We start from the raw sequence: 25,659 nt of genomic DNA on the forward strand, positions 1-25,659 counted from the left end.
AGGTACAACAATTAATTCAAGGTGGACCAATGAACTAAAGGTAAAAGCTATAATGATAAAGTCTTAGAAGAAAATATGACCTCAGATTTGGCAGCGGGTTCTTAGATATAATACCAAAGCAAAAAAGATAAATTGGACTTCATCACAAACAAAACACTGCTGGGACTTCCCTGGGGGTCCAGTGGTTAAGACTCCAGGCTTCCAATGCAGGGGTCATGGGTTCAATCCCTGGTCAGGGAACTGAGATCCCTCATGCCACAGGGGGAGGCCAAATAAACCAAAAACAAACAGAACAACAAAATACTGTTGTGCACCAAAGGTCACTATCAAGAAAGGGGAAAAGATACAACACAGAATGGGAGACAATGTTTGCAAATCACAGGTCTGATAAGGGCCTGGCATGCAGAACAGGCGAAGAACTTCTACAACCGAACAGAAGACAACCCACTTGGAAGTGGGCGAGGGACTTGAACAGACACTCCTCCAAAGATGATACACAAATGACCAAAAAAGCACGTGAAAAGATGCTCAACATCTGTTAGTCATCAAGGAAACGCAAATCAAAACCAGGGTGAGCTACCACAAGCAGGGAATGGCAACCCACTCCAGTATCCTCGCCTGGAGAATCCCATGGACAGAGGAGCCTGTAGAGTCCTCTGCAGACTATGGTTACTGTCCATAGGGTCGCAGAGAGTCGGACATGACTGAGTGAGTGAGTGACATACACATCACACCCACTACCACGGCTGTAAAAACCAAAAGCCAGGGACTTCCCTGGTGGTCCTGTGGCTGGAATTCCATGCTCCCCATACAGGGGGCATGGGTTTGATCCCTGGTTGGGGAACTGGATCCTGCAGGCTAGAGATCGTGCATGCCACAATGAAAAGATCCCGCATGCCGCAACTGAGACCCGGTGCAGTCAAACATACGTATAAAAAAGTCAGAAAATAAAAGTGTTGGCAAAGACATGGTGCATCTGGAGCCTTTTTGAGCTGCTGGTGGGATGTAAAATTGTGTGGCTGTGGAACACAATCTGGTGGTCCCTCACAAAAAGAATTGAAACAGAATGATCACATGGCCCAGCAATTCCAGTCCTGGGCATATAACCAAAAGAAATGAAAAGAGGTGTTCAAACAAACAACCTATCCATGAACGTTCATTGCTCTACTAGTCACAATAGCCCAAGATCAGAAACAACTCAAATATCTACCAACTGTGGTCTACCCATATAAGGAATACCATTCAGCCACAAAAAAGAAATCTTCCCTGGTGGCTCAGATGGTAAAGAGTCTGCCTGCAACGCAGGAGACCCAGATTCAATCCCCAGGTCAGGAAGATCCTCTGGAGAAAGAAATGGCAACCCACTCCAGTATTCTTGCCTGGAGAATCCCATGGACAGAGAAGGCTGGCGGGTTACAGTCCCTGGGGTCGCAAAGAGTCGGACACGACTGAGCCACCAACGCACAAAAAGAAATGAAGTACTGATTCATGCTACAGTGTGAATGAACCCCAACAACATAACATAAGATAAAATAAGCCAGACACGAGAGGTCACAGACTGTATGATTCTCTTTATATGAAATATTCAGAACAGGTAAATCCATGGGGACAGGAAGCAGAGTGGTAACTGCCAGGCGAAGCGAGGAGATGGGAGTGACAGTTTGAGAGGGGGATGAAAGGTTTTGGAATTTGACAGAGTTGGTGGCTGGACAACCTCTAATGAACACTACTGAATTACACATCTAAAAAGCAATCATTTTAGGTTGAGGGAATATCACCTCCATTAAAAAACCCCAAGCACTCCAGTCACTTCAACTGACCCAGCTCCGAGTGGACTGTTGCCCGACCCACACTTCCTGGGCAACAGGACCCCACTCTGGACTCCTTGGCGAGGCCCTCTCACCTCCGCCTTCAGTCTCCCTACCCTGCTCATTCAGGGGTCTATCTGCCTGGCTGGGTTCTCTTTTGATAGATTTGCTTGCTGAAAAATTTTTAAAGAAAGTTAAAGAAAAACACATGTAATGGAATAAACCATAAATAGATTCATTTAGGGGGACACGTGTTAAAGACGGGGAAACTACAAGATCTCTGCCGGCCCTTGGTTAAGCTGTAAGCAGTCTTGCTACTGGTCTGGACAGAGTGACACCCAGCACCAGGCAGCTAAAAATCACCCATTTGTTTGGTATTTACAAAAGCAAAAGAGAACAACCAAGCAGGCTTGCAGTGAGGAGTCAGAGCTGGGCCTCAGCCCCCACGCCTCCGAGTTTCAAAGCACCTTCTGGCTTTGTCCTCTGGTTCCGCTCGAGGGCGGCCACAAAGTTCAGCAAGTCGATGGCAGTGACGACTCCGAACACCATCTGTCTCTTACTGGACTCCCCGTGGCAGCGGTCTGAGGAGGGACAAGGCCAAAGGTTCAGAGGGGTCTCTGCCAGAGCAGAGCTGGGGCCACTGAGCCCATCCCCAGGCATGGGCAGGCAGGCCAGCCCTGAGGCTGCCCCATGTCCATGGGCACCTGTGTGTCCAATCACAAGTGCCTTCTCCTCCCAAGAGTATCCATGCAGGTGAGGCTGCAGAGAGCAGGGCCTGACCCCTCTGAGTCACACCCATGAGGGGAAGCCTGAGGGTCAAAGTCATTGGGAGCATCGGGTGCCCAAGGTCTGAGTCTTGGCCTGAAATCCCAGTCCCGCTCACACCCACCACCACCAGCTTGCATCTCTGGCTTACAATTCTGTGTTCAATCCCATGCCTTTCTCTCAGGCTTAGAATGAACTCGGGCCCCCTGCCCTGCAGCCCAAGGGTAGAAAGGGTGTTGAGATGGTTAATTCGACATTTCAACCCAACTGGGCCACGGAGTGCCCCCCTATATTGGGTCGAACATCATTCTGGGTATCTTTGGATGTGAACAACTCTTGACTGGATGGACCCAGTAAAGCAGATTGCCCTGCCCAGTGTGGGTGGGCCTCGTCCAATCAGTTGAAGGCCCAAATAGAACAGAAGAGCTGACCCTCCATGAGTAGGAGGAAAGAGTCCTGCCTTTGGGCTTGGGAATATTGGATCTTGGGGTCCCAGGCCTGCCCACTCGCCCTGCAGGTCTTCTTGGGGCATGCCAGCCTGTAAGCCGATTCTTTACAGGGCATCTCTATATGCACATGTCCTGCTGGTTCTCTTTCTCGAGAATGCTGACTGACAGCTGTGGAGAAGCCCACAGAGGGTGGGGCAGAGCTGAGCAGTGGGTGGGAAATGACCAGGGTGCATCCCATTCCACCAGCTCCTTCCTCGGTCTGTCCCTGACAACCTTGAGGGCAGAGGTTGACAGGGTGGGGGCGGCGAGGCACGGAGGTGCCAGCTTGGAGCACCTCAGAAAAAAGCACAGGTGCCCAGGAGAGACCAGGGGCTTTAGGCAAAGGGGCAGCTTTGGAGGAGCACTGAGCCCTCAGCGGAGGGCAGTCGGAGTGGCCTCCAGGCCCCCTGGGGACACCGTCCAACACCAGGTCTTTAAACTTTCTGCAAAGGGCTGTTGGGTGTCTGTTGCGACCACTCAGCTCTAACGACACAGCACAAACACATCTGTGGCCGTGATTCCAGGAAGGGCTGCGTCCACGAAAACTACTCACAGACCCTGACACTGGATCCCCGGTCAGGGTGCGTGGGTGTTCAAACACGAGGATACGGTCAACACAGAGGAGGACCCTCGCAGCTGGGCTCAGGGTCCGGGGCTGGACGCCCTCCCCCTGCGCTCAGAGGCTGCGGTACTGGCCACAGCGCCACTTCCGAGCTCCAGGGACGGGTGGGGCGTACATACCTGCCGGCCCCCCCACCTCTCCCGACAAGGCCAGGTTCCGCGCTGTGGAGCCAAGGACGGGAGAGGGGTTAGAGCTGGCGCTCAGGCTCCTGGACTAACCCTCAGTGGGAAAGTGGGTGGGCTCCAAGGCCCCCACCCAATTCTTGGGATTTCTACAACCTTGTTGTAGCTTAGAACCTGAAGGACAGCACCAGCCTCTGGAGAGGCAGCAAGGAGGCCTGGGTTATAAAGCCTCCTAGCTCACTGGTAGCCAGCACCCAGGCCTGGCCCACAGCGGGGTCCCTCTGGGATCTGCACCCAAGGCAGGAAAGCTCAAGTGTCGGAGGCTCGACAGCCAGTGTCCCACATAGCTCCTGCCCCTGCCCCCCTCCTCCAGCCCCCAGGGGACCCAGCTTACACTGGATCTGCTCGTGGACCACCAGGGCGAAGTGGTCCATCTCCAGGATGTGCGAGAGCTTGCCCAGTGGGTCCGTCAGGCGGATCTGGAAGAGAAGCCGTGGTCAGTGCTCGCCAGTCAGAGCCCAAGGAAAGGAGTGGCACAGAGGCTGGCATCCCCACAGGGCTTCTTCTGGAGCCTCCTGCTGACCCAAAAGACTGAACACGACTTGACACTCATAAAAAGACACCTGGATGAACTGGAAGAATTGATGCTTTTGAACTGTAGTGCTGGACGATACTGTTGAGAGTCCCTTGGCCAACAAGGAGATCAAACCTGTCAATCCAGATCAAACCAGTCAATCCTAGAGAAAATCAAGCCTGAATATTCATTGGAAGGATTGATGCTGAAACTGAAGCTCTAATATTTTGGCCACCTGATGCAAAGAACTGACTCATTGGAAAAGACCCCCAGGAAAGACTGAAGGCAGGAGAAGGGGACGACAGGGGATGAGAGAGCCAGATGGCATCAATGGACATGAGTTTGAGCAAGCTCCGGGAGTTGGTGATGGACAGGGAAGCCTGGCGTGCTGCAGTCCATGGGGTCGCAAAGAGTCGGACATGACTGGGCAACTGAACAACAGAACTGCAGAACCCACCGACTGGACCCTCAGTGAACTAGGGGCTTCAGTTAAGAACAACGCAGCATCCACCGTCCACTGGCACGAATCCCACATCAGGACAAGACGTAGTGCTGCAGGCACAGGGAGGGGAAGGCAGCATGGGGCCCTCTGCTCTATCTGCTCGACAGACACATGGTGAGAGCCTCCAAGAGAAAGAAGGAAGCATACTTAGGGGCCATTTTCAACCCCCAAGGTGACCTCCAAAGCAGGGAGCCCCCGGGAAGCCCCACTGGGTACGCTTTCTAGTTTGGCTCCAGTAACAGAGGCAGGTTCCCTGGGAGAAGATGCAAGCTCCAGGGCGGGAGGAAATAGGCCAGCAGAGCTTTCACCTGAGTGAGGAGGGCCGGGCCCACCCGCCCGCTGGGCTTGCGTGAATGCTGTGGGCACACAACACAGCCGTGCTGGGCTGCAGGAGCAACTTCCCCAACGCTTGTCTCCATGAGGTCAGATGCTGGACGGCGCCAGACCAGGGGGTCAGGATTCCTCCTCCCCTCTGGGAGAACCGGGTCGTCAGGGGAGCCAAAGCTCCACAGGGACCTCTTCGTGTTGCTCAGTGATGGCAGCCAGCCCCCCCAGGTGGCGGCGGTGAGAAGGGGCAGCCCTGGGCAGGGAAAGTGTGCCCAGGAGATGGGACCCGCCCGGGTTTCCACAGTGCTGCGTTCTTCTTGGGACACTATCTGGACAGGGACAGGGATGCGTGGGGGCCACACTGAAGGACCTCCTGAGTCTGCCTGCACCCACCCAGCACCTCAGTGGCAAGGCACCGAGACCCCCGAGGATCTGAGTGGCCCTGGAGCCCAAGGTACCGGGACTCAGCCACCCCCTGGAGGAAGGATGTGGCTGCAGGCCAGCCTGGGACACTAAGGGACACTAACGGGACTTCAGAGGCTCAGCTCTTCCCTGAGGGAGGGAGGGGCATGCACACAGCAAAGAATCAGCAGGAAAGGCCAGAGACAATGGAACTGGAATCAGGCATGGAAGGGTGGACGGTGTGCAGGCCACACCTCGGAGGGACCTTGAAACACTCTACTGCGTAAAAGCAGCCAGACGAGGGCACACACATTGGAGCTGTGTGCACATGAGCCCAGAAAGGGCACAAATGGGAGGGCTGTGTGCACATGAGCCCAGGGAGGGCGCACACAGGGCTGTGTGCACACGAGCCCAGGGATGGCACACATGAGCCCGGGGAGGGCACACATGGGGTTGTGTGCACATGAGCCCGCGGATGGCACACATGAGCTCGGAGAGGGCACACACGGGGCTGTGTGCATGCGAGCCCAGGGATGGCACACATGAGCCCAGGGAGGGCACACACAGGGCTGTGTGCACACGAGCCCGCGGATGGCACACATGAGCCCGGGGAGGGCACACACGGGGCTGTGTGCACATAAGCCTGGGGAGCGTGCACCATCTGTGGGACAGGGTGCACACCAGCGGGCCGGGAGGGGAGGGGCGAGGAAGCCTTCGGGTGTGGACGTGGGTGAGACCTCGCTGATGCTGGCCTCTCCCCACCCGGGGCTTCTCACTTTGTGAAGCCAGGGCATATCCTCAGATTTATGGATCTGATGAGGTGAGCATCAGGGACCTGGCACCCTCGAGAGGGACTCCCCGCCCCACCTTCCAGGACAGAGCTGGTCTCTGCACCGCTTGCTTGGGTCACGCGGGGCACGTACCTGTTTGAACTGCTTGTAGATGACTTTGCAGACCTGGTCCGACGGCTGAACCTTGCCTGCGAGCAGGGACGACAGCATGTTCCCCAGGGTCACCATTCCTAGGATCACCCTGGGGAAGTGGACACAGGGCAGTGGTCAGCGCTGGCGCCTCCCCTACAATATGGCAGAATTCAGCACAGCCGTCCTCAGGGCCAAACCCGGACTCCTCTTGGAATCAACCACTATCTGCCCTGGTGGCTCGGATGCTAAAGAATCCGCCTGCCATGTGGGAGACCCGGGTTTGATCCTTGGGTCGGGAAGATCCCCTGGAGAAGGAAATGACAACCCACTCCATTGTTCTTGCCTGGAGAACCCCATGGACAGAGAAGCCTGGCAGGCTGCAGTCCATGGGGTCGCAAAGAGCTGGACACGACTGAGCGACTCACACACTAACATTATCTGCCTGGGGTCTCCGTGTGACACAGAGGTGACCCGACGCCCCGCCCTTGGAACTGACTGTCCACTGCAGGCAGACAGCAAACCAGTGGGTGAATCCTTTGGGCATCGCCATTCTGACGAGTGTCAAGGGTCACCAACTGGCCAGCGTCCTGGGATGTGGGCCTTTTGGTGCTAGAATTGGGACAGTCCTGGGAGAGTCAGACGGGGGACCGTCACCACGGCACGTCTGCCATGGTCTTCCAGGCAGGGATGTGCTCCCGTGCACACACTGAGCGCAGGTGGGTGGGAAGGGTTAATACGAGCGGCCCCCACCCCGGCCAGGGCTCAGCGGCCAGCTGTCCAATGCTAGGAGCATCTGTGTGAAAAGTGACCATGGTGAGCCGGCCAGCTGTGGGGCCTGCTGGGCCACCCCGCCAAGCAGGAAGGGCGTGGAGCAGAGCGGCCCACAGACAGGCCTGATAGGGCAGAGCGCTGGACGGAGGGTGAGACTGACCCCGACTCGTCCACCACGGGCGCCTGGTCGAAGCCCTTCTCCCGGAGGATCTCGATGGTGTGCTCACAGGTGACGGTGGGCAGCACAGTCAGTGGGGCTGAGAGGCTCAGCTCCTGAACCTGGAGATGCCACCACCTGAGGGAAGAGGGTGGGCCAGGGAGTCCGTGAACTGAGGGGCGGGTGAGAACAGGGAGCCCGCGGGGGACGTCCAGACAGGTAGGGGGCCGCACATGTGCCGCTGGGGACCAGGCATTCGAGTCCTGAGCCCCACCCGGGAGGTCTCTGCCCAGAGCTGTCCTCACCATGGTTTCTTCACCGAGATCTCCTCCTCCTTCACGAAGCCCTTCTGCAGCATCCACTTGTCGCTCAGGAACTTGGACCTACAGCATCAGAAGCCACAGGGCTGGGCGGAGGGTCTCAATACCACCCCCACCCCCAAAGAGGGCAGAGGGGCTCACAGAAAGCCCAGACCCCATCCTCCCCAGAACCCACAGTCCAGCACAGACCCCAAGGGGCTGGCTGGAGGCTCCATGAAGAGATCTGAGGGTTGGATAGCAGAAAGACTTCCTAGGGAATAGTGGTCAGTGTGAGTATCTGGCCAACCAGACCTGAATAAGCCCAGAGCACAGCAGAAGGTTCTGTGATGGGCTGGGACCTGGGACCCGGGACCCTCTGCTGCAATGCCTGCACCTGGACAAACATCTCTTCCAACAACAGATACAAGGAAACAAGAAGGACTAGAAGTAACCATGTGCATGTGCGGATGGGACAAATTGTGGACAAGATACTAAAAGACCCAAAACCCGACTGCCACTTCCGAGGTGTCAGGAGCAAAGGCAGGGCCTTGCTCATGCCCCCTGCACACACCACCACCCAGCGGTGGACAGACCACCCAGGCCACCCTCCGGCCCGACCCCTGGACCCACCCCATGTAAGGACCCAGCTCACCAGCCCCCACACTCAGGGAGCAAGTCAGGGGACACATTATTAATATTTGCTTTTGCTCCCACTGCTGCAGCACAAGTCCTGGTAAAGCCCTGCCTGAACTTCCTGTCTGGCCTCAGATCCATTTCTACTGATCAAAGGGTCTAAGACCCCCGTCAGTAACAGTTCTGTCCCAAATCTCATGTCATCACAGCCCCTCAGGGCTTCTGGCAGGGGGAGCCTGTCCCACTAGGGTTCGGAGGACACCAGGCCAGGCTTCAGGGGCTGCCAGGGACCTGCCCCAAAAGGCAGATGAGGGCCAACAAAGCAGGGGGCAGAGAGGCCCCCCAGGCCCAGCCCAGACGTCTGTGCCCAAGGACACGATCACTCACTCACTCCAGCCACCTCTCTCACACACACACAGGCACACGTGTGTGCCCACACAGCAGGCCAGCCAAGCACACGGGGAGATGGCCATTCTCATGCACTGTGTAGTGTGGGTGGGCAGCCAGGCGCAGGGCAACTTGGCAGTGGACACCCAGAGGCGACTCACCCCCAGCTGGGGTCCTAATTACGGATGCCCCCTGGGGGAAGCTGAGCTCACTCGAGGTGTGTAACCCATCACTCTTGGGTCAGGGAGGACACCAGAGGGTACATGCATCCATGGGGGAGGGCATTAGCCCCCTGTGACCTCCCGCCCACACTCCAACCTTGGTGCTTTCGGCCAGTGGCCCGAGGCAGGGCCATGAGCCCAGAGGAGCTGGCGAGCTCCAGGTGCACACAAGGCAGGTGCAGACACTCAGAACCACTGGACTGGAAGGGGCCTGGGGGCCACTGACCCCAACCTGGGTTCCCCCAGTTCAGGGCCAGACGGTGAGTGAGCAATGGATCCAGTGGGTGGGGGTGGGGAGCTGCTCTCAGGGTGGCCACATCCTCATCCTCATCCTCCTTGGCTGAAGGGAGGCCTCGAGAGCTCAAAGGAGTGAGGGGGCACACAGGGTCCCTTCCCTGGGGAGTCCCTCCAGGCCCCCCGGTGCTGCCATGATGAACGCACACAGTGCACAGACTTCCAAAGGCATCTAGGAGACCCAAGCTGGGGACAAGCCAGCCGAGAACGCGTGAATTCCAGGGACACGGAGAGGGGATGCAGACCCCAGGCTCCCTGGCCCCCGCTGTCAGATCTGGGGGGAACGGCCAGGAGCAGAGACAGCTCAGGCGCTGGAGGCCGGCTGGGGGGGGGTGGGGAACGGACGCCTCACATGTAGTTCCGCACCGAGTCCGGCAGGATCACCACGCAGCGCTGGCCTTCCTGCAGCTCCCGGGCGGCCTTCACGGCCACGGACATGGCGCTGCCAGAGCTGCCACCTGCCGGGAGGGCGGGAGGGGTCAGACCTGCTGCGGGGAGCTGCGTGTGCACCCAAGCATGGGCACGCCCACACTTGCTCTGGAGAGATCGTTGGTGGAGGAGCTGGGCGTGGGGTGCTGGGGAACCCCACTTTTCACTGTCCGTCCACACCTTGCTCCGTCTCCCATCTGCTCCGCACTGCACCACCAGAGCCTTCCACGGAACTCAGAGCCCTGGGGGGCAGGTGGTCGGGCGGCCAGAGCGAGGGCGTCCCTCACACGCTGGACGGAAGCCAGCAGGGCGAAGCGCGGTGTCCACTCACCGCACAGAAGCCCCTCCTGAGCGATCAGCATGCGGGCGAAGGCGAAGGCCTCCTCGTCGTTGCTCTTGAACCACTTGTCCACCACCTGCGGGAAGCCGAGGGCAGCAGTCAGCAGTCGGGTGGGGGGTGGGGGTGGGCGTGGGGCCCCCGGCCCAGTTTGCAGTCTCGCAGACGACGGTGGTCCAGGTGGCCGTGACCTTCAGGGAGGCGGCCCAGCATCTGTCTGGGATCCAACACTCACTCTGCAGACCTAGATCGTTCCTCCTGCCCTGCCCAAGGGTCTGGCACAGTGTGCCCACAGTGCCTAACCCGCCCGCCAGCCCTGCACCATGCCCTCACTCTAGTCTAGGTCTCTCTGCCTGAAGCTTCCTTGAGGGTCCTTAAAATGAGCCTTCTCTGTGCTCCTCACATCTCCCTCCTTGGCCGCTCGCCTGCCCCAGCCGCTCTGCAGGGAGGTCTGTGCACAGACAGGATGTGCCGCACCCCCACCCACGCCTCTGTGTCCACGGCAGGAGCTCACTGATCACAGTACTGCGAGTCACCACGCGAGGACCCCTGGGACGGCACCTCGTCTACCGCCTCTACACAGCTCAGAACTCACTTCTCTGCTCCCGCTGGGCCGGCCACCCGTGCCCAGCCGGACAAGGCTGAGGCTGGCCCCGTCACTGCTGCCCTGCCTACCGTGCGGTCCAGCACCGTGGGGATGAAGTCGTAGCCGATCCCTTCCACCTCGTAGGCCGTCTGCTCCGTCTGGTTCAGCTCCTCGGGCTCTGCGAGGATGGAGCCCTCGGGATCCACGCCAATGATCTGCGGAGTGGGCGTCCTTAGGGCTCCAGTCTCACATGCCCGGCTGGCATCGGGGTGCAGCCCCGCTCCCAGGCCTCAAGACTCAAAACCCAGAAACCCAAGCCCAGAAGCTGGGAGATCACACGTTGAATGTCCAGCTGGGGACACTGGGGGTGGGGGCAGTGGGAGGCGGGGGGAAGTGGATTTCCGGGAAACTCCTTCCATGCAGGGAACCTGGGACAGCCCCAGAGAGATGCCAATGGACAGTGGGAGCCTGGGGTGAGGGGCAGTGCTGGGATGACCTCTCCTGGACATCAGAGAAACGGGCAGCAAGAGAGGATGCGTGGGCACAACCAGTGGGGTCTTTCTGAGTCCCTCCCCAGGCCCAAGTGCCCCTCCCTGATCTCAGAGCCCAGGACCTGAGCCTGAGCGCTTAGGGCTCTGAGACGATCCTGGGAGGCCCCCCAACTGGACTCTCCTACCCCATTCCATCTGGGCACCCGGGTCACGCACTGCTGTTCCTTTATCAGCTGGCAGGGACAGGTACACACACTCTACAAGTCAAGGCTATCTAAGCAGAAGTGACGGGAACCAGAACTTTCAGCTCTAAAGCAGAAGGTGGCTCTGGGTGCTCAAGGCCAAGCAGACTGATGGCTAAGCCTCTGGCTGCAGTTCGGGCCACAGGTGGGAAACATGCCCACGTCCAGGCCCCCATCTCCACGCAGGGCAGGGCGGGGTGGTGCCCATGCCCCTGGCAGTCCCTCACCTTACACCCAGGGCACTTCTCTTTCAGCTTCCTGGCCACGCCTGTGATGGTCCCACCCGTGCCCGCCGACGCCACCAGCATGTCCAGCCTCCCTGCGGGTGGAGAAGTGTGTCAGGGAGGACATCCCCGGGAGGGAGTGGCCGCACCCCCCCAACTCTTCATAGGAATCAAGAACGCTCTCGAACATGATGACAAAGGCAGGTCATCCAAAGGGCAAAGGCAGACCTGTTCTCACGTTGAAACCTCTCATCACATCCTCCACCTTGTAAGCATTCACCATAACGGGGACCCAGGAAGTCCCATTTAATCTAAATAGCAGCCAGTCGCTAAAACCCCCAGGAGTTGTGAATCCATGAGCAGGGGACCTTCCTGCAGGAGCTGGGGCACAGGGGGCTGCCTGGTCTCAGATGACATGGGTAAGTGAACTGAATTATTGACAGAACTAGAATTAACCGCTCAGCTCAGCTCTGACGTTGTCTGGGCTCTCTCAGCACCTGGTGGCCAGCTCAGGCACCCAGCAGGCAAGTCAGCACGGGAATCCATGCTGAGGCAGACTCAGTGTTTTTGCCAAATGAGAGAATTCTCACATGTAAAACCTGGGTGAGCAAATGCCTGGACCATGCTGCCTGGCTCCTGGGCACAGCATGAGGGCCCTTAAGCCAACACCAGGCTCCAAACAGGAAGTCAAAGGTGCCAAGCCCCTGGCAGCCGCTCCCAGGACTCTCAGGAAGCAGCCCTTAGAGAACATTGCAACCCCCATGGGGCTTGGCACCAAGTGTGCAGAGAGCTTTCAAGAAGCCAAGCTGCAAGGCGCCACCCCAGGTCTGAACAAGAGAAAACCTGAACGCTGAATTCAGTGCCCACACTGGTGTTTGGGGTCAGTGCCGTTCAGCAATGTGAAGCCCCCACTGTGAGCCTAGCACTTGTTCCCTGCACTGAGGAGCTCCTACAGGTCTGGAGGAAAGACTACTAGGTAAACAGATATGACTGCATGATAAATTGAGTGTTGTAGGCGAGGCATGGGCAGAGTCCAAGAGGGCAGAATGGAGGGTGGAAACTGCTCCTGGGAAATATTCCGGATGGCATTTCACAGAGAAGGGATATTTGAACTGGGTTTTGAAGGATGAATAGGAGTTTACTAAGGAGTGGGTAAGTGTACACTCCCACTCAAGATGGACAGCAGAGTTAGAGGTACCCACCGTCACACTGCTGCAGGATCTCCTCGGCCGTGATGTCATAGTGAGCGAGGGGGTTGCTGGCGTTGCGGTACTGCCAGGAAAGAGCAAAGGAGCCATGATGAGGTCAATGCACAGAACTGGCAGCAGCCACAGGGTACCAGGCAAATGACTCAGTGCCAGCCAGAGAGGATCCCATGACTCAACAGACACCAAGCATCAAAACCAGCTCTCCAGAAGATGAGATTGCTGAACTAACCCAGAAGTGGAATGAATGACAAAGAGTGTCCAGTTAAAAGCTCTGCATGCATTTCATGTCTTAGAGAGCTCCCAGGGTCCTTTGCAAGGGGCATTCCAACCCAGCATGCTGAGCTAAGCCCTTGAAGCCGGCACACAGGCAGCACAGCCAAAGACTCGCCGACCCCATCGGCCACACACTGGGCCGGGAAAGGGCAGGAATTGCATGCCAGCACATCAATCATTCTGCACCCCGCCCCTCCTCCTGCAGAGGCAACACCACCCGCAAGCCCCAGAGATCCCCCAGGGAAGGCCCCACTCGGTCCAAATCTCTGGGAGCATGCTCACCCCCCAGGCCCGACCTCACCTGGTCCAGGATGTGAGAATTGGGGATCTCATTCCTTAGCCTCCAGGCCACCCCTACGTGTGACTCGGGGGAGTCGAATCTGGCGTTGGTGGGGGTCCTCACGATCTCAGCCCCCAGGGCCCGCAGGACGTCCACCTGCAGAGGTACGTGGCAGCCTTCATCTCCCTGCCAGGCCTGCAGCGCGGGGACAGAGGCCCAGGAGCCGCCCCATCCCCCGCCCACCTGCCTACCTTCTCTGTGCTCATCTTCTCTGGCATCACGATGATGCAGCGATAGCCCTTCACAGCGGCGGCCAGGGCCAGCCCAATCCCTGGGGACAGGACATGGGGTGAGAGGGGCCATGGCACCCTCCAGGCCCCACCACCAGCCCCAAAGGCCCAGGGGAGAGGGTGCTAGAAAAAAGGCCCTCCATCACCCCCTTCTGCCCTCGAATGAGGGGAGAAAATGGGGTGCACATCGTGAGCCCCAATTCCTCCAGCTCTTTTCTTTTGGATGTGATTTATTTATTTATTTTCTTTATTAGTTGGAGGCTAATTACTTCACATTTCAGTGGGTTTTGTCATACATTGACATGAATCAGCCATGGAGTTACATGTATTCCCCATCCCGATCCCCCCTCCCACCTCCCTCTCCACCCGATTCCTCTGGGTCTTCCCAGTGCACCAGCCTCCAGCTCTTACTGGGAGCTGGGGAGGTGATAATAACAGTGGCTAAGACTCCAAGCTCCCAATGAAGGGCGCCTGGGTTTGATTCCTGGTCAGGAAATTAGATCCCACATGCCGCAAGTAAGATCCACATGCCACAACTAAGGCCCGGCACAGCCAAATGAGTAAGTAAATATTTCAAAAAGCAACGGCAGCAGACATTGTGGGGCTCACTGTGGACCCAGGGGCTGCTGCACCGGAGGGGAGAGTGACCCTGAATGCAGCCAGAGGGGGGTACTGCCGCTCCCACCCCCACCGCGGGCCCGGAGGAGGAAGCAGCGCCCCACCTGTGTTCCCCGACGTCGGCTCAATGATCGTGTCCCCAGGCTTTAGGGTCCCCTCACGCTCGGCGTCCTCAACCATCCGCAAGCTGATACGGTCCTTCACGCTCCCGCCCGCGTTGAAGAACTCGCACTTGGCCACTGGGAGCCAGAGACACATCACGAGAGGAAGAGGCCCTGAGCCCTAACTGATGCTTGCCATCCCCTTCCCATCACCCGATACGCCCGGGATGCAGCAGCAGGCTTCAGGGGTTCTGAAAATCGTCACCTTCCACTGCGCCTCCCACACCTGACCTGGATGAAGGTGCTCACCCACTGTGGCTTCTCTTAGCTGTCCATCCCACCCGCCATGGATGATGTGGCGACTCCAGGTGAATGAGACAGAGGCGCCAAGGGGGTACCCCACTGGATGGACGGAGCAGAGCCACCCCCGTGGGCAGCACAGTCCCAAAGAGACATGCCGGGCACACGCAGGGTGGGTGACTGGAGCTCAGGAATGCTGGGGGTGGTGACTGAAGCCCCAGGCTTAAATCGGGCCCAGTGGCCCTGCCAAATGACCTCATATCCTGAAGTAACAGCCCCCCATCACACGGCCAGACCACAACCGGCAGACCCTCCGCACCCCAGTCCCCTGGGCCTTCTGGCCCAGCGGGGCTCGCCGCCATCCTCCGCATGCTGCAGACAGGACCGCCCTTGCTGTGCTCAGGCCTCTGCTTGTCTTTCCGTAGGGGCACTCCCTCCCACTTCTGAAAACTACGCCGTGTCAGTAAAAGGGGCGATGTGGCCCCAAATGTGACTGGCAGGGCCCAGGCCGGCCTGGAGGGCCCAGAGACCGTGCTCCGTCCTGGTCTGCGCTGGCTTCTGAAATCCCACAACCAAAGACAGGCTTTCTCCCTGTTGGGACAGTGAAGGGGGGGCTCTCAAGTGTCTGACCTCGAGGAGGCCTGCACCCTGGACTCTTTGCAGCCACACACTTGAATTAGTTAGAAAATTCTAACGAGCCCGTGGAAAGGCTGGCATGAAGGCAGGGATTGCAGCTGATCGGCCGTGGGCAAGGCATGTAACCAATCTGAGCCTCGGTTTTTCCACCTGTAAAATGGACACACTAAAGTCTGTTTCAAGGGCTCTTGCCATGCTGAGGGGCAGCAGGCCCATGCCTCCAGGGTACTAGGTGATGGCTTCTGTTATCTGACGTGAGAGCACAGATTCCACTGTGGCACAGCCCCAGCAGCGACCCCCCGAACCCGGTGGTGAGTTCTGCTCACTGCTCTGGAGAAAACTCTTCACTGCCTGGGGAGGGGATGCAGGGGTGGGTGGAGGCAGGAAGGCTCTAATGATGATGCCTCTGGGGTGAATTGATCACAGGGCCTTGGTCCCTCTAGGGGGCACCAAACCCCTAGACCCCTACCTCTCCCCTCCCCAGCTCTCTGCTTCAGCACTGGGCCTGGTCCCCTTTCCCCCACCCAGGACCTCTTCACCTGCCACTTCCTCTGGGTCAAGGCTGACGTCTACCTGGGCTCCGGGCACCCTCCCGTGGTCCTGGAGATAGCCTCCTGCAAAGACACCCCCTCCCCACAGGACTTTGAGGAGACTCAAGGGTGATCCCCTTGTGTACAGGGCCCAGGCAAACACAGCCTCCAAATTCCCACTGCGTCTCATGAGTGACAAGTGTCTGCCTAAGCCCCAAGGCAGCCACTTCCTGCCAGGCTGACGGCTGAGACCCTCCTCACTGTCACGTCAGCCCGTCCAAGCCACAGCATGTCTGCTCCTCCCTGGGACAGGACAGAAGGGTCCCGCTCTGCTCCTGGGGTTGGGCCTCCTCCTCCTGCAGCTGCCGGGTTACATCAACCGCATTCCCCGCTCGGGTACCACCCCGACGTCTGCCTGGACACGCTGCTCTCCACACTCAGGTCTCGGCTCTCTGACACCGACAACTCTGGAGCGGCCTTGGTCACCCCCCAGCACCCCTCCCTGTCGTGTGTGCTTCTGACCTTACCTGATGTGGAGGGACACCCGCCCAGGGTCCGAGGGGCCCACCCACCCCCAGGCCCAGGCCCACAAGCCTTGCACAGGGCGAGGAAGCCGGCACTCACAGAGCTCACACTTGAGGCCGAAGTTCCTCCCGATCTTGTTGATCCTCACCATCGGGGTATCCCCGATTTTCTTCAGGATATCCGGCAAGATTTTTGGAGATTTTGCCCTTAAACAGAGGAGGAGTCCGTGATTACTCAGAAAAAAACAAAACTGGCTTTGGCAGCCCAGCACATTCTTTTAAATAAATCAACGAATTGGCTTTCACAAGCATCAGGATGACGATCACACAAATCCACGCTTGGTAAAAGGTGTGCGCGTGCACACACACACACACACACACACACACACACACACACACACACACGGGCAAGTGCACCTCAAAACCCATGAAAGCGAATGTGATTTAGTAACAGCTGCACCGGTGTCTCCAGGGTTTGAAAACGCTCTGCGGTAACAGACAGTATCAGTGGGCAGCTGGGTCAATGTCCCCCCGATCTCTCTGTGCTATTTCTGCAACTTCTTTTGAGTGTTAAATTATTTCCAAATAAAACAGTTAATAAACACTGGCTTCAAAACAACAGCGGCTCAGATTGTAAAGAAATTGCCTGCCATGCCGGAGACCCGGGTTCGATCTCTGGGTCAGGAAGATCCCCTGGAGAAGGGAATGGCAACCCACTCCAGTATCCTTGCCTGGAGAATTCTCTGGACAGAGGAGCCTGGCAGACTCCAGTCCATGAGGTCGCAGAGAGTCAGACATGACCGAGTGACCAACGCTTTCACTTTTCAAAACAACAGCATGTACTGGTCTATCTTTTTCGGGGTTCTGTTTGTTCATTTCTCTGGCTGCACCACATGGTATGTGGGATCTTAGTTCCCCAACCAGGGATGGAACCTGTGCCCCTGCACTGGGAGTGTGGGGTCTCAGACACTGGACCACCAGGGAAGCCCCAGTCTTTTTAGGGTTTTTGATATTCGTCTCCTCTCACAGCTCCTGCCTCCTGGAATACCTCCTTCCCTTCTCTTTGATGAAAAAATTGGTGGGGACCCGAGGGCAGGGACACCTCAGAGGGTCTGGCCACCAGACAGGATCAGTGACTGCAGAGCCCACCCAGGCATCACTCAGGCGCCTGGCACAGGTGGTGGGAAGCCCGACTCGCAGGCCAAAGAACAAAGGCTGGTGACCCCTGTGCTTGGGGCCAGGGTCAGATGACTCCCAGGTGGGCCTCCAGGCTCAGAGTGGGATTCGCTTCTCATGGGTCAACGGTCCCCCTTCACTGTGAGTGACCACCCTGTGCAGCAGTTCTTCCAGCTGAGAAGCTGGTGACAGGTGACAGGGAGTGTGGAACAGCCCAGCAGCTGCTCAGCTGTGTACACACCTTGAACCTGCGTCTCTCAAGTGGCCCCCGTGATGCACCCTCCATCTTCACCCTGGAGGAGATTCAGGTCCCACACTTTTGCCCTGTCCGCGCCAAGGAGGTGCCACAAAATATTCTTCCCGGAATATGCAAAACTGAGCCGAGTACCAAGAAATACAAAGGCTTCCTACGCCCTGGATCTCTCCTGCACCATCCCTATGACTCCCACAGCTGAAGGCACCCCGGCCCCCACGGCAGGAACCCGTTATCCGTGTAGATTCCTCACCCGCCTCCCAAGCTGGTGAGCCAGCTCCCCAGGAATGCTGCCGTCCGCCCCCAGCCCAGACAGGCGGCAACATGGCCCGGCTGGAACCCTTGCATCTTCCAAGGTGGCAAGGAGCTAAAACAGACGCCCTGGGCTGCCCAGGAGGCAGGCTCAGCCAACAGAGGTGAGGACATCCGTGTGAGGGGAGAGAGCCTTGGCAGGGACAAAAGGCTCCTGACCCCAGCCTTGGAGGGAGACCAAGTCCTAGGTGCAACCCTGGGGTTGACTAATTAACTAGTTAAAGCCAAAGCAGAAGTAAACACCTGGGGAGGACAGGAGGGATGGCTGAGTCATCCACCTCCAGCAGAGGCTTGATGGACTAGAAGGAACGGGAGGCCTGGCCTGCCTGTAACACACCCCCCGCCCTACCCCTGCCCGCAGCAGGGGCTGATGGGCAAGTGGAGAACTCAGGGTTCCCGACTCAGCACCAGGCCCTGGGGGCCAGAAAGTCACGGGAGAAGTTGGCCTGAGGTGACCAGGGCAGGAGCCTGGGGGGAGGCTTTTAACACCTCATCTCAGTTGCTTTCCCTTCTTCCTGGAGGAGAGTCCACAGCACCCTGGAACAAACCTGACACCCCTCACCAGGGAGGGGCCTGCTTTCCCCTTCCCCTCTGCAGCTTTTCCCCCGGCCCAGTGGTCCCACTCTGCTCCTCTTTCTAAGTCCACCCAACCTGGGAACCATCTGGAATCCCCTCCCCCAGATACCCACATGGCTAGCATCTCCTGCCCATCCAGGTACCAGCTCTGAAGTCTCCCTGAGCCGCCCAGCCATGCCATCCGGCGGCCACATCACCGTCGCATCACCCCTGTGCTCTCCCCACCACGACCCCCAGGCTGTCTCCTCCAGGGACCCAGGTCTAGAGTCCCACAGTAGGTAAGCCCTAGTGCCTTGGGCCCAAGCCCAGCTCCTCATAACAGTGAACCTGAGCTGTGTCAAGCAGTTTGGGGGGGACAGCAACCCTGCCAGGGCGCTGGAGGAGGGCCAGGCCACCGCGTGGAGCGCAGGTGTGGTGCCAGGTTACAGCCTGGGTACAACGGTGTCCAGGCCCGGGAGAGACGCTCACGGAGCCGTCGGGAATCCGGGCCTCCCCAACCCCAGCCTCACATGGGCCCTTCACCCCCTGCCCTGGTTTGCTTTGGCAGCAAGGGCTCATGACGTATAGCCAGTAACCATCTTGGCCTCCTGAGCTCCCAGCATCGAGACATGTTTAATATCGGGAGTTTCTGGGTTTGTACATGTCATTTCTGTCCATTGATTCCACTTCGGAGCACACCCCCGGCACATCCCCAGTTCTGAATCTAAAATCAATAATCATCGGCATTGGCATAGCAGTGTATAAGGAGTAGGAACCAAGCACCTAGAAGGTACATTCTTATGACACTTGTTGTACTGTTGGGAGGTTACACCAGGGAAATAAAGATAATCCTAAGATGTAGTGGACTTGATTTGAGTTTCACAATAGGTCAGGGATTTTTGCCTTTTTGTCTTTCCCACTAATTGATCTCCGGCACCTAGAACAGAGCACAGATATAGGAGATGCCTAATTAAGATGCATGCACTAAATGAACTCTATTTTCAACCGCAGTTCTTCAAACCGAGACCACTGCAGACAGTGAAGGCCTGAGAGCACTTAAAATCATGGTTTATTCATCCAACAGTCTCAGTCCAACCACAAAAAACCCACTATAGAAAAATATTTCATGACCTGGAGTTAAGTAGAGAAGGCAGACATGGTCCTAATTATAGGAATGTACAGTCAGATGGATCTGGATTAGAAACCTCACTCCCTCCTGTCACTCAGAGTGTGTGACTTGGGCTCATCCCTTAATTTATTGAGGGTCTGCTCTGGAGCAGGGGCGGGGTGGGGGGAGGGCACCCACCTAGGTGCTAGCATGTGTGCATACTCAGCCACTCAGCCGTGTCCGACTCTGCAACCCCATGGACTGCAGCCTGCCAGGCTCCACTGCTCATGGAATTTCCCAGGCAAGAATACTGGAGTGGGTTGCCATTTCCTCTTCCAAGGGATCTTCCTGACCCAGGGGTCGAACCCGAGTCTCCTGCATTGGCAGGCAGTTTTTGTTTTTTTTCATCACTGAGCCATCAGGGAAGCCCACAGACATCCTTAGCATTGCAAGTGGATTCTTTATCACCCTAGAAGCCCCACCTAGGTGCTGCGCTACAGCGCAAACAAGCCTTGGCCTCTCTGAGCCTTGGGGGACTCAGCTATGAAATACCTCCCACCTTAACTCACCATCCAGCTAGAGTGACAGCAAAGGATGGAGCGGGGTGGGGGCGGGGGGTCATATCCCAGGTCCACATGACCATCTGGCTTCCAGGAAACAGACCCTCTCCCCCAGGGTAACAGATGGACCATCTTATGATCATTAGCAGGACTCACAAGGCAGCGTGGCAATGTGGGGAGTCGGTGACCGGCCTGCCCAGTTGCCAGGAACACCTGCTTGGGGCGTCAGGACGGATCCACAGCAGCTCCTTGGCTTCCTTGTCCTCCGGAGGCTCCTTCTCCAGGCTTCCTTTCCCCAAGTGTGCCCCTGAGAGGTGGGAGCACCCTGCAGACCTGCGGAGGGTGTCTTCGGGGGGTGTCTCAGAAGGCATGGTGGGACCTGCCAAAGGGAAGGGGAGGAGAAGCTGTCAGTTCAGCCTGTTTCCAGATTCCTGCAGAAGAGGTTGCTTTACAGCTCTCATCTGGGGACTCCTGCTCACCCGGCCTCCTCTGGGTGTGGGGTTCCTCTCACTCAAGAAGCTGGACAAGAAGAGGCTTAACTATGCAGGCAGCAGCTGCTGTGGAAAACAACTAGGCACTTTCCCAAAAGGTTAAACATACAGCTACTGTGTGCCCCAGGTATTCCATTCCTACACATCTACCCAAAAACGTGGAAACAGATATTTGTCCACCACATTCATAACAGCACTATTCCCAATAGCAAAAACATGCAAACAAACCAAATGTCCCTCAGTGGATAAACGGATAAACAAAATGTGGCTTATCCACACAGTGGAATTGTATTTGGTCACAAGAATGGAATGAAGTTTTAACTCTCAACATATGAACACACACACACAGCAGCTATATAGAGGTAATAAATGTTATTTATCTTAAAGGTTGATTGTGGTGTCTTTTCACAATGTATATGTAAATCAAAACATCAAGTTGTATACCTTAAATATACACACAACTTTTATACATCAAAGATATCTCAACAATGTTGTGTTAAAAAGACTACATTTAATGATGGAAATAATTAGAGGAAGATGAAGATAATAATAAATATATTTTTACCCTAAAAAAAGGAAACATTCTGCTGAGTCCAGTAAATCAGACAAAGAAGAAACATTGCATGACTCCACCTGTATGAGGTGCTCAGAACAGACAGAATCAGAGACAGTGAGAACAGAGCTTTCCAGGAGCTGGGGAAAGGAGTCACTGTTTAATGGGCAGAGTTACCATGAAAAAGTTTGGGGTACAGATAATAGTGATGGCTGCACAACACTGTGAATGTAAGTATTGTTACCAAATTGTACAGTTATGAATGGTTAAAATAAACAACATATTACATGTATTTTATCAAATTTTTATAATCTCATGGAACCTTAAAACAGATGACCAAAAAAAAAAAAGGAAAGAAAGAAAGGGGAATGGACAGCCATCATCACTCATCAGGCTGACGACTGAAAACTTATCACGGCTCCAACTCTGTAAGGAGCAGTGAAGACTAAATGGAATGAGGTCTCCAGAAGGGAATCCCAGAACAGAAAAGGGTACTAGGGGAAACTAAGGAACTCTGAGTAAGTATGGACTTTAATTAACAGTAATGTTCATTGACTGCAAAAAAACCTAAGATGGTAATAAGAGGAGGAACTGTGTCTATGTGTGTGAGGTGGTGAGGGCGGCGGGGAGGGGGGCATTGGGTTGTGAGAACTCTGTTCTATTCCCAACTTTTTTATAAATCTAAAGTTCCCCTTCCCCAATGCACCTGGAGCCCTGGGGGTTTGGAAGGCCCCTGAGAGGAGCTCAAGGTAGGGATGTGGCTCCAGGTGATCTCTGAGTGCAGCCCCACTCCCGCCCTCCTTCTGGAAGCTAGAGGGACCCCAGCCCCCAGCCCTGTGCCTCTGCTCCCCAGGAGGCTTAGGAAGGCAGTTATGCTGTGAAGAGGTCGGGGAGTCCAGGCAGAACTGGGCCCCACGCTTGGAAGTACACATGGAGGGTAACAGACCCGCTGGCTCTCTCCTCCGGAGCAGGTCCTGTGGGTGCCGCTGCCATCAGCAAGGGTAGAGGCAGCCCCAGCTGGTTCCCTGTCTCCCAGGGCAGGGTCAGGTGCAGACCAGAGCCCAGCAAACAGGTCGCCCCAGATGCCCAGGCCAAAGGCTAGGGAGGCGGAGACCACCACCCTTTGCAATCACATCCATTTCAAATCCCCGAGGCTCTTTCAAAATTCCCCCCGGCTTTCCGGGGCAGAAATCAGTCTTCCAGCTCATCTGCGCGAACCACGTGCCTGAAGCAGTGGTTCCTTCAAATCCTGGGATCAGCAAGTACTTTTTTCAGGGGTTTAGGTCCCCTCATGAAACCCTGCAAGTGTATCCTACGTCATTCTTGCTCCTTATCAAAAAACCCCTGCGTTAAGCGGGACACTGCCTTGGCTCCACGGGGCTCCCGCCGGGCGGGGGGAGGTGGTTCTTCCATCACGCAGAAGCGCCCCTGTCGTAGACCTCTCTCCCCATGAGAGGCCCACAGGCCGGCAGCCCCAGGCTGTGGCCAGTCCCCCGCAGACGCAGGCAGCCCCGCGCCTCCTAGGTGGCGACCTACCTCGCCTCGAGTAACCTCCGGAAAGGTAAGGAGCTACTGGGAACTCAGACCGGAACCGACCGTCTCTACAGAAGCCACAAGCACTCGGCGCGACGCTCGCTGGGCGACTGGGTCCCGAACCCGCGAACTCGGTCCCGCCCAGCCTGGCTCGGCTCCAGGTGGGCCCAGTTCCACGTAGGCACAGCGCCCAGCGCGCCGACGCACGTGCGTCCGGGGCAGGCGGGCTCACTTAGCGCCGCCCTGCGGGCTCCTGCGGCACCTCAAACCGCAAGACCCTCCTGGGGTCACGACCCCCGACAGCACCCGCACCCCGCCCCCCCGCACCGTGCACACGCGCCCCAGTCGGTCCAGGGGTCCAGTCAGAGCCAAGGGCGCGGGAAGTAGTAAACTCCTGTTTCCTAGTGAGACTTTCCAGGCGGGAAATCGAGCCTCTCCGTGGACCTGGAGACCGCGGGTCACCCGGCCTATCGGAGGGGCATTTGGGGACATCGTGTGGGATAAACACCCCTAAGTAACCCTTGGGAGGCTACGTTTTGCGCTCCCGCCCCTCCTCCTTCTCCACTTCCCCTCCCTACCGTCCAGCTCAGCCACCCACCCCGCCTAGGGCTCAAAGTATGGGGTCGAATGGCACCCTCCCCCATTCCCTTGGTTTGTGCCGGGGGCGGGGCCCTGCGTGCCCCGCACTCCCTCGCCACCCTACCCCCGCCCGGGGGCAGCCAGCGCTCGTGCGGCGAGGGCAACCACATCAATATTTTACACACACACAACCCCAGTTCATAGAATAGACGGAAAAGAGCAATTTACGAAACGACCATTTTTCATCCAAAAAGCAGCAAAAAATCAATGATGGCACGCACCATTAGAGCGCACCTTCCGAAAGTTCCCTCCCCAGGTCTCGGCCCCACGCTCCCCGGCTCGCGCCCCACGCCGTCCCCTGCTCAGCCTCGGGAGCTGGAGCGGAGGCCCTACGCCACGTGGGCGCGGAAACCCCTGCTTCAGGAGCGTCTGGACTCGCGCTAGGAGTGGGTCTGGGACGCCCCAGGCGCAGCCCCGGCTCCGCGGCGAGCAGATGAAGATGATGCAACACTGGCCCGGGGTTGGGCGGCGGGGACCCCCTTCCGAGAACCCAGCCAGACTCCTCCGCCTATGCGTGAGGCGTGTCTCGGTCCTACAGGTGCTCACCTGGACCGAGACCTGGAGAGAAAGGAGGGCTGGGCGCGTCCGGGAGCGGCGAGCGGCGGCCGGGAAAGCTGCGACTCAGAGACGCAACCCTACCCGGGGCTGGCTACCCGGCGCCAGGCGGCCAGAGTGAGAGGAAGGCGATTGGCCGAGAGAAGGGGGGCGGGGGACGGCACCCGGCCAATCCCGAGTTGCAGATCGAGCCCCTCCCCCACCTCGCTCGTACCCGCCCCGTCGCCACGCCCCCGGCGCGCCGCCCCCCTCCCTCCCCCACGGCCTCACCCCCACTGCCCCACCCCGAACTCTGGTTAGACGCCACGAGGGGCCGGTGGCCCGTGTCTTCTCCTCTCCCCTCGCTCCCGGGACCCCCGCCCGCCCCGCCACCCCTTCCCTTCCCGCGCTTCTCTACCCCGAGACCCCAGCCTGAGCGAAGGCTCTGTACCCAGTGTCCCGATTCTGTTTTACTTGGGTAACTCCTTGCTCTGCGGGAATGTAATATTTTTTGTTGAGTTACAGGCCTACGGTCTGGAGAGAGGAAGGACTTGAGGATGAGCCTCAGCACGTATCACGCGGGCCCCAGTCCGCGACCACCCAAGGTTCTTTCTGGTCGCGGGACCCCAAGGGGCCGAAAGCCAGGGGCCCAGCGTGCGGACAGTAGGCGCTCTGCACCCGGGCTTCGGATCCCTCACCGCGACTTTGTCCTGCCCCTCATGGTCCAAGGGTCCGGCACATACAGCGCTTCGCCGGCCGAGCCCCGCTGTGTGCCGAGCCGGGTGACCAATCCCATCAGGGAGGAACCTGAGCGCTCGTGGACATGGCATAAGCCACAAAGCCGCTGTGAACCGGGCTGCTGGCAGGCCGTCCCCTGCCCCGGGAGCCAATGGCTGACCGCCAGGATGGCCCTGGTCGTTGGGAAGGCCACCGCTAACAATAGTGTTCCAAACCGGTTGCTCTCGGTTTTTAAAGAGCCTGCGTTTCTCTTGAGGTTCCTGAGCCGAACGGAAAAACAATGACCCTTGAATTTCTCCTGCACGCTAGTGACTAAGTCAGGGGCGGAGCCGCCAGGCTTGGGCAGAGGATGGAGTTACTGCGTCCAGTACCCAACTGTTTACTGTCCGGCCACGTGCCCGCACTGCACCCGGGCCTGCGTGGGGAAACAGAGGGAGTGCAGACGGGGCCTCTGCACCTGCGCGGTTGCTGTTCTAGGGGAGCAGGCTCCACAGACATCATTTTGTAAGAAACGTCCACTAATGAGACTGATACGAAGAATGACAAAGTGAGAGAGAGAAATGGAGAGAGACGGAATGGGAATCCCAGATCAGGTGGTCAACAGGCTCTCTGGACAGGTGACCCTTGAGCAGGGAGCTTAAGAATCACACCTTGTTCCTGGGAAGGATGTCCCTGGCTCAAGTCGATCAGGGCAAAGGCCAGAAGCAGGGGATCCAGAGAAGGTCAGTGCCGCCAGAGAAGGAACAGGAGCGCCCAGAGGGTGAGAGGGGTGGCTGGGTCCAGACCTGGGTTCTGACTTCAGCCTTGATGACCTGGGGCACTTGAGAGGGTTTCCACTGGGGA

The 25,659-nt window shown here is 57.6% G+C and overlaps 1 protein-coding gene across 5 annotated transcripts; it reads right to left on the reverse strand.

The window, feature by feature from the left end:
- Positions 1 to 1,551: 1,551 nt before the first annotated feature.
- Positions 1,552 to 24,796, reverse strand: CBS (cystathionine beta-synthase). Of its 5 annotated transcripts, none has more exons than XM_065943082.1 (16): positions 24,777 to 24,796; positions 20,485 to 20,707; positions 16,465 to 16,571; positions 14,378 to 14,512; positions 13,617 to 13,696; positions 13,387 to 13,521; positions 12,807 to 12,876; positions 11,608 to 11,699; positions 10,737 to 10,862; positions 10,056 to 10,140; positions 9,648 to 9,753; positions 7,767 to 7,844; positions 7,465 to 7,599; positions 6,534 to 6,642; positions 4,200 to 4,284; positions 1,552 to 2,389 (listed from the first exon to the last, which is right to left on the reverse strand). In XM_065943082.1, the coding sequence occupies exons 2-16, from the start codon at positions 20,697 to 20,699 to the stop codon at positions 2,232 to 2,234; spliced, it is 1,716 nt and encodes a 571-aa protein (XP_065799154.1). In that variant the 5' UTR covers positions 20,700 to 20,707; positions 24,777 to 24,796; the 3' UTR covers positions 1,552 to 2,231. The 5 variants fall into 5 exon arrangements, with proteins under 5 accessions (XP_065799154.1, XP_065799151.1, XP_065799152.1 ...); XM_065943079.1 differs by lacking the exon at positions 24,777 to 24,796 and adding an exon at positions 24,091 to 24,226; XM_065943080.1 differs by lacking the exon at positions 24,777 to 24,796 and adding an exon at positions 22,909 to 23,059.
- Between the last annotated feature and the right edge of the window lie 863 nt (positions 24,797 to 25,659).

Source organism: Muntiacus reevesi, chromosome 8 (assembly GCF_963930625.1).
Source record: "Muntiacus reevesi chromosome 8, mMunRee1.1, whole genome shotgun sequence".
NCBI classification, from domain to species: domain Eukaryota; kingdom Metazoa; phylum Chordata; class Mammalia; order Artiodactyla; family Cervidae; genus Muntiacus; species Muntiacus reevesi.

Excerpts from the sequence above, each read along its gene's own strand:
- CBS (XM_065943082.1), bottom strand. The coding sequence starts at position 20,699 with ATGCCTTCTGAGACACCCCCCGAAGACACCCTCCGCAGGTCTGCAGGG. Across the intron at positions 13,697-14,377 it reads GCCGACGTCGGGGAACACAG|GGATTGGGCTGGCCCTGGCC; the intron begins GTGGGGCGCTGC and ends TCCTGTCCCCAG. Across the intron at positions 10,863-11,607 it reads AGAAGTGCCCTGGGTGTAAG|ATCATTGGCGTGGATCCCGA; the intron begins GTGAGGGACTGC and ends CCCACTCCGCAG.